General features: G+C 44.2%; 1 protein-coding gene across 1 annotated transcript; it reads left to right on the forward strand.

The window, feature by feature from the left end:
• Positions 1 to 8103: 8103 nt before the first annotated feature.
• On the forward strand, positions 8104 to 16127 carry DTD2 (D-aminoacyl-tRNA deacylase 2). The gene is made up of 3 exons (XM_084791832.1): positions 8104 to 8246; positions 11797 to 11866; positions 15028 to 16127. Exons 1-3 carry the CDS (start codon positions 8136 to 8138, stop codon positions 15351 to 15353), a joined length of 507 nt encoding a protein of 168 aa, XP_084647958.1. The 5' UTR covers positions 8104 to 8135; the 3' UTR covers positions 15354 to 16127.
• The last annotated feature ends 1005 nt before the right edge of the window (positions 16128 to 17132 follow it).

Here is a 17132-nt window from a genome sequence, read left to right on the forward strand (position 1 = left end):
TGTTGGAAATTGTTTGCCTCCTTCTGTTCTTAAGAGCAATATTTTTTTTTAATACTCCTATTTGTTGTTCCTTTTCTCCTGTTACAGAACTGGGCTCCAGACTGACCCAGGACAGGACAGGGCAGGGCAGATACTTGCCCACAGGCCAATCTAATGGAGGCATTTTCTTCATTGAAATTCCCTCTTCCCAGATGACCGAAGCTTGTGTCAAGTTGACAAAACAACAATAATAACAACAACAACAACAAACAAACAAACAAAAAAAAAAAAACACCTAACCAGCATGGAGAGAAAGAAGGATCCCTGTAGCTGACTGCTAATTCAGTCTATCCTAATTGACACGCTCCTTGTCTGAAAGAAACTGGATGGTACTCCTGAGGATTACACCTGAAGTAGTCCTTCAACCTCCACACCCATGCTCTCTCTCTCTCTCTCTCTCTCTCACACACACACACACACACACACATACACACACACACACACACACACACACACACAAACATTTACAAAGAATGTCTGGGCATGGAAAGAGATGGATCAGTAGTTAAGAGCACTGGCTGCTCTTCTACAGAACCAGGGTTCAGCTCTCAGCACCCACATGGCAGCTCACAGACATCTGTAACTCCGGGTTCAGGGACTCTGACACCCTCTCTGGCCTCCTCAGGCACTAGCTATACACGTGGCATTGTTAGAACAAACAGAGGAAACTTATTCTAAGTGTTATCATTTAATGTTCAGACTCCATTTAATCATAAGGAGAAACTAAGTTCAAGCTTCCAGGCCCTAGATGAGCTGGGGACTTCCCACAACCTGAACAGCTTCTGTTGTAAGGAAACAGTTGTCTGAGTCCAGACATCTCAGGGACAACTTCTTCTTTCTTGCAGGGTCAATTAAGTTCGTGTCCCCAGGCCCAAGAACTTTCTCCTATCCTGATTGATTGAAAGTCCCTTGCTCAACCCCCAAATGTCGTTATGATTGGATAATACTACAGCCCACCTTGCTCCCCCTTGCTTTAGGGTTCTGTCCTTTAAATATGCTGCATAACATCCCTTTTGGGTCAAAGTTCAGCTCCCAACCCCACCCAGTCAGCTCTGTGGCCCTGATGGATCAGTAGCGGCTTTGATTATAATAAATTTTTGTCACCTGCATTGACCTGGTATTGGAGTTATGTTGGATTTAAGTGGACCCCACAACAGCTTAAAACACTCAGACATGTAAAATAAGGGGTTTGTTGTTGTTGTTGTTGTTGTTGTTGTTGTTGTTTGGTTTGGTTTGGTTTGGTTGTTGGTTTTTTAAGACAGGGTTTCTCTGTGTATCCTTGGCTGTCCTGGACTCGCTTTGTAGACCAGGCTGGCCTCGAACTCACAATGATCCACCTGCCTCTGCCTCCCAAGTGCTGGGATTAAAGGCGTGCGCCACCACCTGGCTAAATTTTTTACTTAAAAAAAAAAGTGTAAAGAAAGTCTGAGGTTGCCACAACCTAAAGAGACAATATGACTAGCTGTAAAGTGGACTACTGGAAGTGTATGCTGCTAAATGACGACTCCTCCACTCAGAGGAATTTGAGTAAACTATGGAGTGGAATTGTGGAGAGACGATTCTTCAGCTGAAGCAACTGTGGTGACTGGAGATGCTAAATTTGGCCGAAAACTGAGAACTGGGTCAGAGGCACATGAAAGCTCTCCATACAATTTTTGCAACTTCTTTTGAGATCTGAATTTATTTTTTTTTAATTAATGAGAAAAAAATTAATGAGAGGTGATAGAATCAAGATGTTTCATATCTGTAGTCAGGAAAAGAATGCTGAGGTGAATTTACAAATAGATATAAACCCAACAGAAATAAAAGCAGACAAAAAAAACCCACCAGTCACTCTCCACAGGGTAGTATAACTCTAAAGACAGTTTTATGTGCACAGAGGAATAACTTGAAGATAGAAGTTGGGTGTCTCTACCAAAGTGGGAGGTATTCCGGTTACAGACAAAATCTGCAAAGCCCTACAGGCTTGAGAAGTACTCAGAGCTCCAACACACACTGAAAGCCGAGGCAGAAATCTCTTTGGCTCAGTTTACAGTTGTTCATAGTTTTATTTCTGAAAGAGTTGCATGTGCCAGGATTCTAAAACAGGCTACCTTGGCTTGGGGAAACATATGCAAATGCTGTTTTTTTTTAAAAAGGGGGGGGAGGTCCTGCCATGCTTTACAAAGTCATCACACTATAAACTGAAAAGGCAAAGATCAAGGTAATTTATCAGCCCACCCTAGGGAAACCCTACAGATTGCTAGAGGCATGCATCATGGCGATCGAGTTAAAATCATTTGCTATATTATACTACCTAGGCAACACACCAGAGTAAATAAATGCAGTAATAGAACAGGCATTTAAAATGGAAGCTAAACAACAGAAAAAGTCAACATCAAGTTCTAAACCAAAATCTAGGCCCCACCTGGTTTTACAAACTCTTTCTACTGTAAAGTAGGAGTGCATACACACACACACATACAAGCATAGAGTAAGAACTGGCACTGAGGCAAAATACATGGCTTTGAACAGACTGCTGCCCTTGGACTTTTGCTTACAAACTCTCATTACTCTGGCTTCAAGCTGGGGGCGTGGCTCAGTGGCAGGACTCATGCTTAGTCAGGGCCAAGTCTGGGTTGAGTTCCTAGCTATGAAAATATGAATAAATAAAAATCTGTTTCCTCTTCCTCATAGTCTTCATGTGGACGGCAAATGTCTAGAGATCAGAATTTACATGGGCCCTTCTCAGCTCGTTTTCAGGTGTCCTGGTGGACAACTACCTTCCAATGATTCAGTTAATGATAATCTTCCAAAGTGAAATTTGCATGGGCCGAAACAGACTATCCAAAGCATCTCTGCGACGCTGCTGTGATGCAAAATTGACGGAAACTTTCAATTGTCACATTTGTTAGCATTATCTGATTGGCTTAGGTCGATACTTGTTCTGGATTACTAAATTAAAATCTAGAAGTGAGCAGTGTATTTTTCAAGGGGATGTAAGGTAAATGTTTGTCCCCTCCTGTTGTGGAAATAAATATGGTGGGGGCAAGTGTCTCTCTGGTTCCTCTCCATATGCCCTTTTCTGGCCGACTTGCCTCTTACCGCATAGTTTTCTGTACACCAGGTTTATCAGCTCCTGCCTTCTGCCTTCCAGTTGGGCTTGGTCAGCGGGAGAAACAACAGAAAATCAAAAGGAAGGAGCAGGGAAACACATTCATGCACTGCACGTTTATGTGGAAGGTCACACACAGGTCCTTTCCTCCCGCTACAGCTCTTGCCGGGCCTTGAAGAAATTGTTCCCACCTCTGAGTCCCTCAGAGTGGTACCTGCTTCCTCCCGGGGCTAAGCCCTGCTCCATTGTCCCCCAGGGGTTTGATTTAACCTCTCATTTGACTGCCTACTGTTTCCATCCTTCAACTCCCTTCAGCCACCCCTCTAAACTGCGCCACCTGCTTCCTGTCAAGACAGCTGTTTTGAGGTTTGTTTGTTTGTTTGTTTGTTTTCTTCCATGCCAAGATTTCTTCTGCCATTTTAGGAATCTGGTTTTCCATTTATAAACATAGAACTAGTTCTTCCATAATCATTAAAGCCACCTTGCTGTGTGTAGAACCTGCATAGTTAGTCAACCAATCAAAGTCCTAATTTGGCCTTTCACTTTTTAATAAGGAAATATAACCCTGGGTGCTGGAGAAATAGCTCAGTGGTTCAAAGCGCTGGCTCCTCTTCCCGAGGACCATAGTTCAATTCCCATTACCCACATGGTGGTTCACAGCCATCTGTAACTCTGGTGCCACAAGATCTTATGCTTTCTTCTGGCCTCTGTAGGTACCAGGTGTGCACATGGTGCACAGGCAGGCAAAACACTCATACATCTTCTGAAGAAGAAAAAGAGGAGGAGGAGGAGGAGGAGGAGGAGGAGGAGGAGGAGGAGGAGGAGAGTCGTCACCATTTGCTCTTTCGATCTCTAAATAATATAGCGTCTCTGACCAATAATATAGAGTATTCTACATCTCTTGAGAAAGGCTACGCCTGAAGTGGTCCTGTTATTCAACACTTCTCAAAAGCCCAAGGGTTGGAGGTTGGTCTGATATACTTTGATGCTAACTGCTTGCTGTCTCTGTGCTCCAACATTGCTATGTAGCATTGCCTACGAACCTTGTTCCTACTTGACTAATAAAGACCAACATACCTGGGCAGGGCAAATAGGATAGGCATGGCTAAGGTTCCCGGACTCTGGAAGACAGAGAGAGCCTTGGGAAGAGTGAGACTGGAGAAGAAGAGAGGAGGAAGAAGGCTGCACCACGGGTTAGGTGGAGGAGAAGCACATGGCCGGTGTAGATGGAGATTTGGCCCAGATGATGATAATTAGCAAGTATTTGGGATTATGGGTGGGAGGTACTCTATGGTGACTTGCTAGTGAATTTTTTTTTTTTTAGACAGGGTCTCTCTGTGTTTGCCTTGGCTGTCCTGGTCTCGCTTTACAGAGCAGGGTAGCCTCGAACTCACAGAGATCCACCTGCCTCTGCCTCCCAAGTGCTGGAATTAAAGGCATGCGCCACCACGCCTGGCCTTAATTTTCTTTTCTCTTTATTGCCTTATTCCAATTTTTCTATCCTATTGCTTGCATGTCCTACTTTCAGGAATTCTTTGTGAAGACAGTTTTCACAAAACAGAGAAAAATCCTTACTTTACTGTCTGCTCTTTAGTGCCCTCTGCAGGCAGAAGGGAAGAATCACTGGATAGTTTCTTACTAGCATACCCAGCCCAAGAGATTCTCACCCAATGGGAAAGTTAAAAGTAATTGGTGGGGATTTTTGTTTTGTTTGTTTGTTTTGTTTCATGTTTTGGGACACTATACATTAACAACTAAACACCATCTAATGACAAAAAAGGGCTTCCTATTGTTCCTTATTGTGCAAAGGCCCCTGGGAACCATACATCCTGCTGGCAACAGCCCCCCATATCTCTTACACTCACACACGAATAGACACGAAAATCTTCACCTACTGCGATCATGACTTGGATCTCTACAGCAATATTCCTCTCTATTCGTGAAACTGGACTCTGAGTGACAGAATGCAGACTCAATAGTTACAGTGACAGACAGGTGCAGGCACAAGAACTTCAGTTTGTGAATGCTATGCAGACAAAGGACAAGCAGTGTGGGAGCCCCTGTAGTGCAGCCATCAGAGATAATGTGAGGGTGTTTTTTTTTTCATTTTCTTTTTCCTAAAAGTGTAAGGAAGGGTGCAAGATAACCAGCCAGCAAGCAGCTTCGGTTTGTGTACAAAGGACTACTGATTCTGCGTGGATTATTTTCTCCAGTCACACTGCTTTGTATGGACAGCGACACTGTCAGTGATGTCATCTGCTAGAACAGCAGACGTGAATATATTGTGCCAACTGAGCCCAAAGCAATGACCTGAGTAATGCAATCAGAGCAACACTATTATTTCCCCGCTAAACCCTCCACGTCTGTGAAAAAAAATGAATGCTAATCCTATGCACATTCGAGGAATAGATTTCGTGGGAAAGAAAACCAAGCGCTGTTTACTTTTATTTACATTCTAGTAAGTGTTGGAAGAAAATAGATCACAGAATTCGATGCCATTGTGCACACCAGAGTATGCTGTAGGATTGTATGCTATCAAGCTCAGTAACTGGTGAGCAATCGCACTCCGAGATAAGAGTGTTCTTAGCAAGGACGTTTTCTAAAGTACTGCTCTCCTCCGTTCAAACGGAGACTTCTTGTGCCTGTGGGGTTTGTGAGCCTGTGGTTATTGTGGGGAGCACTGGCAGCCCAAGCAGCATAACTCCCTTTAAGGGGTGTGTGTGTGTGTGTGTGTGTGTGTGTGTGTGTGTGTGTGTGTGTGTGTGTGTGTGTGTGTGTGTGTGTGTTTGCGTTTATTGTGTATAATTTTACGCAAATGTAAAATAATAAGACCAAGGGTTGTCCAAGGAATTCCAAAACAACACAAAACGATGTTGCTCTGGATCCCTCTCAAAGGCTGAAGGAGCGTCCCAGTTGCTGAGGACACATACACTTAGGACGCGGGGCTCAGATCATTCAAGCTGTGTCTAGCCTGAAAGCCTCCTTCCCACGCCTGCCTTCCATGCTACCGGACAAGGCTATGCAAGCTGCCGAAGGCAGGAAGCAGTTAACAGCCCAGCTCAGCAGCGACACCTATGAACTGAAGCAAGCTATGCATAAGGCAAGATATCCATAAGGGTGCAGTAAGTGGCACCCCCAAGTCTGTGGTAACCAACAGCTGTCTAATTCGACTTAAGACCCACTCAACAAGAGGGAAATCATTCCTGATACTAGAACCTGGGCAGTTTAGAGGGGGTGGGAGGTGGGGGGTGGGAGGCGGGAGGGTAGCAAAGCCATGGGGCTGAGAAAAAAATACACTGTGTACCGTAACTTTGCTAGAGCGACATAATTCCTACTCACGTTCTAAATCTTATCCCTTTACCCACGGTGTGCCTATCACCACTCATCATAGAAGCTTCTCTTTGCAACAAATGGGAATCGTCACAGAAAACCACAACTGGGCGCAATGTAGAGAGAGAGAGAGACCAGAGGATTGTGGGACGCTCAGCCCCAGTGCCTACATCCACATCACATCACAGCTGCATCACAGACGCTCCTGTAGCTGGGGCTGGAGGAACGCCTCAGAAGAGGAGCAGAGAGATTGTAAAGGTCGGAACACCAGGCTGTCTGCCGAGAAACAGTCTCTCATAGAAATGGCTACATAAATGAAGCCTGAACAAAGCAATGGGACATCGCATCAGATTCTACCGCTAGGCGAAGAGCTACAGGCACCTGATGACTGCACACAGAGAGGATTAACCTCGCCTCCTCAGAATGAGGCCCCTGATTGGTCACACAATACAAAGATAAACAATAAAAACAGACTCAGCAGGTTGTATTTACATGTTTGTGCAGTGCCGGGCGGTGGTGGCGCATGCCTTTAATCCCAGCACTCGGGAGGCAGAGGCAGGCGGATCGCTGTGAGTTCGAGGCCAGCCTGGTCTACAAAGTGAGTCGAGGACAGCTAAGGCTACACAGAGAGACCCTGTCTTGAAAAAAAAGAAAAAAAAAGAAAAAAATAAAAAGAAAAAAAAACATGCTTGTGCATACATACCGTTATAACCATAATAATTGAAGCAAAAAGAGGTTATTAATGTAAGTGGGGGAATGGAAGACCCTGGAGGGAAGGGACTTGAAAGGGGTTGGGAAGAGGAAAGTAATATAATTATATTTTAATTAAAAATGTATAAAAATAAATGAAAAATTTTAAAAATGATAATAAAGAATTGGTCTCCAAAAGTGCATCCATGCAGCATATAAACACCCTTCTGCAGCTGTGGAATCAGAATTACTTGTAGCATTTCTGATATAGGAGACAGCACTGATTTATTAAGTGGGCAAGAAATATTTTTGAAAGGGTTCCAGCTTTTAGTTCAGTGGTTCTCAATTTCCTAATGCTTGCAACCCTTCAATACAGTTCCTTGTGTTGTGGTGACCCCCAACCATAACCTTATTTTTGTTGCTACTTTATAGCTATGATTTTGCTATTATTCAATGAATTGTGACGTAACTATTTGGGTCACCCTACTGAGGGGTCACGACTTAAAGGTTCAGAGCTGCTGCTGTACTTCCATCTCTGCTTGCTCTGAGCTCTGCTGATTCCATCCTGACTATTTGTCTTTATAGTGAGCGTAGCATGGACATAACTCTGACTTACATTGTTTTCAACATCTGGAAACCTAGGCTTTCTGAAGTGAAAACACGGTCTCTTCAAAAGACAGGAAGCAGGTAGCATAGCTGGATTGGGTGGGGTGGGGGTGGAGCTGTGGGGTGCACACCTGTACACCTCAGTGACATGGCTACAATTACCAACCTGAGCCCTGAGATCCTACTTCCAAAACCAAAACCAAAACCAAAACCATGGTATGCAAGGATGAGATTAAGTGAAAAGAAGGGGGAAAAAAAAAAAAATCAACTCACATCCGGGACTATGGAGAGCCAGGCAGAAGCCCCACCCCTGAGAGGGCGGGCCCACGGGCAGTGGGCGGGGCCTGGCGAAGCTTACGCGGCGCAGACCCGAGCCATGGCGGACGGTGGCCGTGCGGTCCAGGCTCGAGTTCTCCTGCAGCAATGCCTGCATGCTCGCCTGCAAGTGCGCCCGGCGGACGGAGACGCCGCGGCGCAGTGGGTGGAGGTAACGCCCGGCTCTTCCCGCGAAACCGCGCCTGTCTTCCTCTCATCTGTCGTGGGAGAAAGAGCATGCCCCTTTGGCTCTGCCCACCCTAGTGGGGGGCCTAGTTGTCTCTTTGGACTTGCTTGTTCTGGTGGTCTGTGCCCGACTGGCTGTCTCTGTAACCCTCAACCTGAGGGTGATCCTTCTGCCTTACTATCTTAAGTGTTGGGGTAACAGCGTAAGCGACCCCGCCAAACGGCTCTCAGAATTTTTAGAGACTCTCACTCACCTCCACTAGATTAGATTTAATATCCTGCATTCCCTACCATAGCCCTTTCGTCATAGCAAAGGCCACCCATGAGCCATGTATGTGGGTGATCTGAAATCAAGCGTTAAAAACTCTAATACCACTGAGTGTTGTGGTGCACGCGCTTAATCCCAGCAGAGGCAGGCGGATCTCTAGAGTTCAAGGGCATCCAGATGTACCCTCCCAGTTTCAGCCAGCCAGGACTACGTGGGCAAACCCTGCCTTTACAAAAATAAAGCTTCCAGGATCCTCACCATCTCCCTCTTATCAAAATTCTTTTCCTTTCTTTCCTTAATATTTGGGTTAGAGCTTTTCCTTGAGATTTTGAAATTTTGCTTATATCTGAAAATTAGGCTGTTTTCATTGTTTCCGTCTGGTATGATAAGTTACGACCTCAATCATTTAGAGTCTATCCTTCATCTTTATCCGTGTTGCCCACAACATTTCCTGATACAGAATCACATATTTTATTACAGCCTTCCAACAATCCCTTTGTGTTTATACAGTTTAAAAGCTGTTTGACAGGCTTCCCTCCCACAGAGCAATAGTCATCCTTTACTCTGTTCTATTATCAAAGTTTTTTTTTTTTAATGAGACAGCATTTTGTTTGGAAGTTATCTTGCTTCTTAGTTTTATTCATGTAGCTTTTGCTGTCCCAAGGAATGTTTTCCTTGCTGTGAGCACTGAATGTGTTAAAGCTACAGCGAGAATTACCTGCTTTCCAATGTATTAGTAACATTGAAGGAAGGGATTTTTAGGTCACAAGTTAAGATCTATTACTGAAAACTCGGCATGGTGGCAAGTGGATTGCTGTGAGTTCAAGGCCAGCCTGGTCTACAAAGAGAGCCCAGGGCAGCCAAGGCTACCCACAGAAACCCTATCTTTGGGGGGAGGGGGGGAGGTCTACTACTGAAATTAAAAGAAAATAACATAAGGAGGCTGTATGCTCTGATTGGGGAGTGTGGGTGTTTCTGGTAAGAACTAGGTACTTAATTCTGGCATCCAGGTGTCAATTGTGACTGTGTGGAAGATTTGCGCCTGTGAGTAGTGCAGATGCGGGTGGCTCGGCTTGTCAGCCCCTCACCATAGATATGCCTGGAGGTGCTTGCCTGTTGCCCCAGAAGTACAATTGCCTTTAAAGAGAGAGTGCGCTCCTCAGACGAGAGCAAGTGCTGCTCTTGAAGACTGGGGTTCAGTTCCCAGCATATGGGGCTGCTCACACCTACCTGTACTCCCCCCCTCCCCCCACCCACCCCCACCCCCGTGGGATCTGATGGCCTCCTCTAGACTTGACAGGCACCTGCCACAGGCACACAGGTACACATAACTAAAGTAAAATCTTATTCCAGGTAATTCAAGTATGAGTGCAAACCTGCAGAAAGAGCCAGAAAGATATAGTCGAGTGCCACTAACTGTTAAATTGAGTCCCAGTCACATATAAATAATACAAAATGCTTTGGAAGTTAAACTGCCTCTGCCTTTACATTTATCTCTCTGTGGCATTTGATAAACAGCCGTGTCGTGTTTGCCACGAGCTCAGCACTGTTTTAGGTAGTTTGCAGTTATTAACTCATTTAATCTTTGTGGTCGCTCCTGGATCGAGTGAGTCAAGGAGATGAACGCAGAATCTCAGGCCAAGCGATTCCATCAATGCTTTCGTCAAAGTCATTTATCACTTGCTTGTTTTCTTGTAGCCTGTCTTACAGGAACTAGTTTAAGAAAAATATTCAAATCACTATGTAGCATGAGTAAGTGCGTATTCCTGATAACAACCAACCTTTTCATATAGAAGTTACTGTCAGAAATGCAATTTGCAAAGCCTAACCATTGGGTTTACTTATGGTATTGACCACAGAACAGTTTCCTTGAGTTTGTAGATAGTAAAAGTAGAATAAGGCCTATGTGGAAATACCTGCCCCCCTCTCTCTGTCTTCGTTTTTTATTTATATTTATTGGTTGGTTGGTTGGATGGATTTCTGGTTTTTTGTTTTGTTTTTGATTTTTGGGTTTTTTTGGGGGGGGGGGATTTGAGACAGGGCTTCTCTGTGTAGCCTTGGTTGACCTAGACTCACTTTGGTTGACCAGGCTGACCTCAAACTCAGAGAGATCTGCCTGCCTCTGCCTCGCAAGTGCATGGATTAAAGGCGTGTGCCACCATGCCCAGCAGTTGGTTGGTTTTTTGAAACAGGGTTTCTCTGTTTTCACCTTGGCTGTCCTGGACTCACTCTGTAGACCAGGCTGGCCTTGAACTCACAGCGATCCACTTGCCTCTGCCTCCCGAGTGCTGGGGTTAAAAGCATGCAACACCACACCTGGCCTTTTTTTTTTTTTTTAATTTATTCAGATTACATGTCAGTTGTTATCCCCTCACTTGTATCTTCCCATTCCCCCCTCCTTCCCTCTTTCACCCCATTCCCCTCCCCGGGACCTCTGACAGAAGGAGACCTCTTTCCCCACCATATGGTCACAGCCTATCAGGTCTCATCCAGGTAACCTGCTCACCCTTCCTCTGAGTGCCACCAGGCCTCCCCACCAAGAGAAGGTGGTCAGATAGGGGACACCAGAGTTCCTGTCAGAGTCAGTCCCCAAAACACCACTCTCTTAGGGGAAAATAAAGAGGAGCATCAAAAGATAGCAGTGGCGCTGTTGCTTACTATTGTCCTTTGTGGTACAACAGACATCATTGGTGTTGAATAAATCAGCCTAAGTTTGTCAGCCTGGCCTTGTGTGGGGAGGCTCCTTGAAAGCTCTCTTGACTTAGTAGAAATAAATGAAAATGTGGTTTGAGATCTCCACTGCTCTTGATTATACTGTAATCTTTCTTGATTGATTGATTGATTGATTAGGTTTTCAGGACAGGATTTCTCTGTGCAGCCTTGGCTGTCCTGGACTCACTTTGTAGACCAGGCTGGCCTCGAACTCACAGAGACCCACCTGCCTCTGGAGTGCTGGGATTACAGGCGTGCGCCACCTCCAGCTGATTATATTGTAATCTTAATTTTTGAAATAAACAATCATAATGAGTAAGACTTGAGAAAGGTTTTGTTCCCCATAGTTGACTTAGAATTCAAGACTATTCTTGTTTGGCCTCCTTGGCTTTTAAACCTCCATGCTTGTAGACGTTGTGAACCGTCCTGACCCCCACCCCCCCCCCCACCCTCACACTCCCCACTTCCACCCCCACCCACCCCCACCCTGCCCCGCGTTGAGCTGATTCTCTGTAAACTGCTTCCTAATCTGCGATTCCTGTGTGGTCTCTCACAGATTCGGAGAGGATTAGTCATCTACGTGTGCTTCTTCAAGGGAGCCGACCCAGAACTCCTTCCCAAAATGGGTATGTGTTTTCTTTCTTCTCACAGTGAAACTCATTATGATGTAGAGACGGATAAAGATGGAGAGATGGGAACCCATGAGCAGAAGAGCCGGACCAGTGAAAACCCCACTCACTGTATTGACTTCTGTGGGATTTTGTTTTGTTTCTGAGGGGCTTCGGGTTGAACGAAGGGCTTGACCGTGGTAAGCAAGTGCTCTGTCGCTGACCTGTAACCTCAGCTAGGAAGCATAATTTTTAATCTTTACTTTTTCATTTTGTTTTGCTGTGGTGCTAGGGATTGAAGCCAGGGCCTAGGGCATGCTAGGAAAGTGCTCCACTGCCGCACAGGATCCTGAGCCTTTCTTGGCAGTCAACACCCAAACACAGTTTGAAGGAAAAAACAAAAACCGCCATAACGAGACCTAGTTGAGTGCACAGGCTTTCTGCTACAGCCAGGGCTGCAGGCCTAGCTCAAGCAACATGGATGGGGTGGGTGGTCGGTTGGTTCTTTCTTTTCTGTTTTAAATGTGAATTGGTGTTTTTTGCCACATACATACTTGATGCCATCAGAGACCAGAAGAGAACACCAAATCCCCTGAAACCCGAGTTACAGAGACTTGTGCGCTGCGCTGGGGCTGCTGGGAATCCAACCCAGGTTCCCTGGAAGAACAACAGCAGCTCCTAACTGCTGAGCCATCTGAGCAGCCCCAAGAAGCATGCTCCTAAGTTGTGCCGGTGTAATTAATTACAGTGTGTGCTGTAAAACGTAAAGAGTGTGCGTCACAGTGTTGCAGATGGGTTGTAGACTGATTTAGAAGCCACATAAGCTCATATGTACAGCTCAGCCCAGAGTACAGATGGTTGTGTGAGTACAGTGGCCACGGAGATCCAAGCAGATGTCACGTGGCTTTCTTTACCACACTCTCCCAAGTGCGTGCACGCGTGTATGTGCTTATATTCATTTTACAAAATGGCAGGTTTTATAGCTATATAATATACTTTGACTTTACTTCCTATCGCCCTCTCTTGTCTCCGTCACCACCACGACCATCACCCCTATCTCCTGCCTGTGTCATTGGAGGTATTTGATTAATAACATACCTTACAATATTTTAAGTTTCTAACATACCATTAGTTATTGTTTCATTTGAATCCAACTTGCTTCTCTTTCTCTTTGTACTGTATTTGCTTCCACACAGAGATATGTGAGTTCTCAGTTACAGCCAGTAGAGGGGGGCAGTGTGAAAGTCTAATAAAACAGCATTAGCGCTCATTGCCTGTTAATCTAGAATTGCTGACCTAGTGTGTCCTGAGCCTGAGGCCTGGGTAGTGGAACAGTGATTTCCATTGGAATGCGCTGGTCCCGAGATTTCCTGCTTCCTGAGATGTAGTCAGTAGGGCTGCTGGCTGTAAGGCAGAGAGCTGTTCACAACACAATTACACAACACAGTTTGAAGAGAGATCTTAGTTAAATGAACTAAGAAGCAACCACGAGGCTCGCAGCCTAGGTTAGGGCTCAGCCGGCTTTTACCAGGCTGAGCGCACGACTTGTAGAGCAGGGTGGTCATGCCAAGTCCTTGCTGAGGTTCACTGCAGTGTGTGTAGTGACTGAGCTCAGCTGAACTAGAAGCAGGACCTTAAAATTTAAAATAAAATAAACCTGGGCTGGAGCTCGCAGAGGTCAGCTGCCTCTGCCTCTCATACTGAGACTAAAACCATGGTCTGCCATGCCTGGTAGTCAAAGCATGTCTTCCAAAGCATGATTTGAGGATGGGAGTGTAAGGTTTATAGAATTTCTTTACCACTTGTTCTGTTCTTCCTTTGTAGAAGGAGGGATAACCTAAGAGTAGATATATACACCTTGGTTTATTACATCAAAATGGTTAGTGTTGAGCTGTAAAGGTTTCCTAACTTTAGGTTTCTAGTGCACATAAATGCTTATGGCAGCTCGGGTAAACAGCCTCATAATGCTATTAAAGTGTTGCCATGGACTCTTTGTTTGGTGCTTGGGGGGAGGTTTGAGATTTTGTTTTTATTTATGTGTGTGGTTGTTTTGCCTGCACATACGTCTGTGTAACATGTGAGAGCGTTGCCAGAAGAGGGCAGGAGATAGTCTGGTACTAGAGTCGGGTACAGCTGCCAAGTGGATGCTGAGAACCAGATCTCCGTCCTCTGGAAGAGTAGACGATACTCTTAGCAACTGAGCCTTCTCTCCAGCTGCCTACATGTACATTTACATTTTCCCAATAGGCCTTATTTATAAAGTGTTAGTCCATGTTAATATTGCCTTAAATTATGAAGTTACAAAATCATCTAACTTAGGGTGTAGAGAGATGGCTCAGAGGTTAGGAGTACTATCTGCTCTTCCAGAGGTCCTGAGTTCAATCCCCAGCAAGCACATAGTGCCTCACAGCCATCTAGAATGAGATCTGGCGCCCTCTCCCGGCATATAGGTGTACACTATATACCTAATAAATAAGTACACAAATAAACAAAATAAGATAAACACTTTTTTTTTAAATCATCTGGCTTATAATGGAATTGAACGAATGGATTTGCTCATGAAATAAGAGGAGCAGAGAACAAACATCCATGTGTTCCCTATATGCAACCATATTTGAGATCCCAGTGTGCAGATAATTCTTTGAATGTAGGTCATTTTGGGTGAACTTTATGTAGGTGAGCCTAGGTGCCAGGTCAGATTTTAAGCACGTTGGTATTTTCTGTATGAAATTCAGAACTTTATGTTTTTTTGGTTTGGTTTGGTTTTGGTTTGTTGTTTTGTTTTGTGCTTGGGCTGTGTCATTTTGTGAAGGCCTTTTTAACATCTAGAGACTGGTTTTTTGTTTTGTTTTGTTTTTTGTTTTGAGACTGGATTTTTTTTTTCTTTCTTTTTTTTTTTTGTTTTTTGTTTTTTGTTTTTTCAAGACAGGGTTTCTCTGTGTAGTCTTCACTGTCCTGGACTCACTTTGTAGACCAGGCTGGCCTCGAACTCACAGGGATCTGCCTGCCTATGCCTCCCGAGTGCTGGGATTAAAGGCGTGCGCCACCACGCCCGGCTTAGAGACTGGATTTTTAAAACCAGGTTTTAAATATGAAACTTGATAACCAACAAAAAGATTGATGATTTTCTTCACGTTTGTTTTTCACTTCAAAATGTTTCACTGTTTTTCTTTACCCAGTTAACACGCTGCTAAATGTGAAATTAAGTGAAACAGAAGATGGCAAGCACGTCTCCATCCTGGATCTACCTGGTGACGTGCTCATCATCCCTCAAGCCACCCTCGGAGGCAGGGTGAAAGGCAGAAGCATGCAGTATCACTCCAACTGTGGAAAGGAGGAAGGCTTAGAACTGTATTCGCAGTTTGTCTGTCTGTGCGAAAAAGCAGTAGCCGCCAACGCCAAGTGTGCGGAAGCGGGGGTTGCCGTGGCGCACGGCACGTATGGCAACAGGCAAGTGTTGGAGCTGGACACCAACGGACCGTACACGCACCTAATTGAATTTTGAAAGATTCCTTTCCACAGCTACTTGCTGGTATAGAATGACCTGGATTGTTGTTAGGGGTTTTATTTTACTTATTTATTTATTTTGTTTTTCCACTTTCGTCTTGAAGATACAGATCTGCAACATATTTTGCCAAGAAATCCTGGATCCAAGCTAGGCACATTCCTTTAATCCTAGTGCTCCGGAGGCAGAGGCCAGCCTGGTCTACAAAAGGAGCCCAGGACAGCCAAGGGTACCACAGAGGAACCTCGTTTCAAAAAACCTAAAAATAAATAAATAAATAAAGCTTAATATTTAAACCTGGCGTAGTGCACAAACCTTTGCTCACAGCATTTGAGAGGCAGGGGCAGGTGGATCTCTATGAGTTCAAGGCCAGCCTGGTCCACATGGTGAGTTCTAGGACAGCCAGAGCTACATGATGAAACCTTATCTCAAAAAAACAAAAATAAATAAGTAAATATAAATAAAAATAAATATTACAAACTTTAAGATAGTTTTTAAAGTGAAAAATAAATTACCAGAAGTAGACATCTGAGGTGGCTGCTGGCCACCATCTCCCAGTGCCTTACATTTTCCTTAGTCTGTGTTTCAACACTTTAAATTCCTATTACACGCAAACCCCGAAGTCCCTTTAAAAAAAAAAAAAAAAAAGCTTTCCTGTACTGTTCTATTTTGAAACTTAAGAATCAATAACTTGAGCTCATTGTCCTTAGCTTTTGTTTTATTGATTCACAATACAGTTGTTGAAATGTAATAAACTATTCATAAGCTTAGAAACCCCAATTTTTCTTAAAGTTTCTCCAAGGACACGTGTATGTCTTTCAAAAAAGATTACATTACTTACTTGAAAATCACTTTAATTTTATGCTTCGGTAGAATGCTGAGTCACTGCCTCAGATTTAGTTCAAGCAATCCTCCTTACAAAAATTGCCAGAGATATTGTGGAGAATGGCACTCCAGGTGCATGAAAGCTTGTTCATTAGAGGTGGTGGCAGATAAGGGGAAAGCAAGGAAAATAATAGACTCGTAAGAAACTTCACCTTGGCTTTTAAGAGGCTCGAAAACCCATCAGTATACACACTTACTTTGCTTTCATACCCATGATGAGGAAGACTTGTAGAAAAAAAGACAGTCATTTTCTGCAGATCATCCAGTACAGAGGAATCATCTCCATCTTTCAACTCTTATAGTAAGACTTACTGAAATTACCCTTGGTGAGGGAGGAGTCTGCTTCTCTCCTGCCATTTAATTGGTTTATGTACTAAATTAGGCACAAGCGTAGCTGCCCCTAACTTAGATGCCTCATGCCTCAGGTTTTCTAAGATTTTAGAATGTTTCAAACAATATACTTCCTAAATGTTCTTAAAGATTTATTGTATTTTAACCATAAGTGTGTGTGTGTATGTATGTGTTTATATATATATATATATATATATATATATATATATATATATATATGTCTGTCTATGGGTATGTCCACATGAGTGCAGGGGCCCTTGGAGACTAGAGGCTACCCTAGAGCTGGAGTTATAGGTGGCTGTGCCTGATGTGGGTGCTGGGAACGGAACCGAGGTCCTCTAAGCAAGCAGTGTGTGCTCTTAGCCACTTAGCCATCTCTCTAAGCACCCCTAAGTGCTTTTTAATCTCTCAATTTAGAAACTGGGAGCCACTTGTGAAAAATACTATATGTAAGCTTCAACATGTGGGTTTTTTTTTTCCTTTGGTGTTTTGACTGCATGAATGTTTGTGTATGGGTGTCAGATTCCCTGAAATAGGCATTAC

Source organism: Acomys minous, assembly GCF_964271855.1.
Source record: "Acomys minous genome assembly, chromosome: 8".
Classification (NCBI taxonomy): Eukaryota; Metazoa; Chordata; class Mammalia; order Rodentia; family Muridae; genus Acomys; species Acomys minous.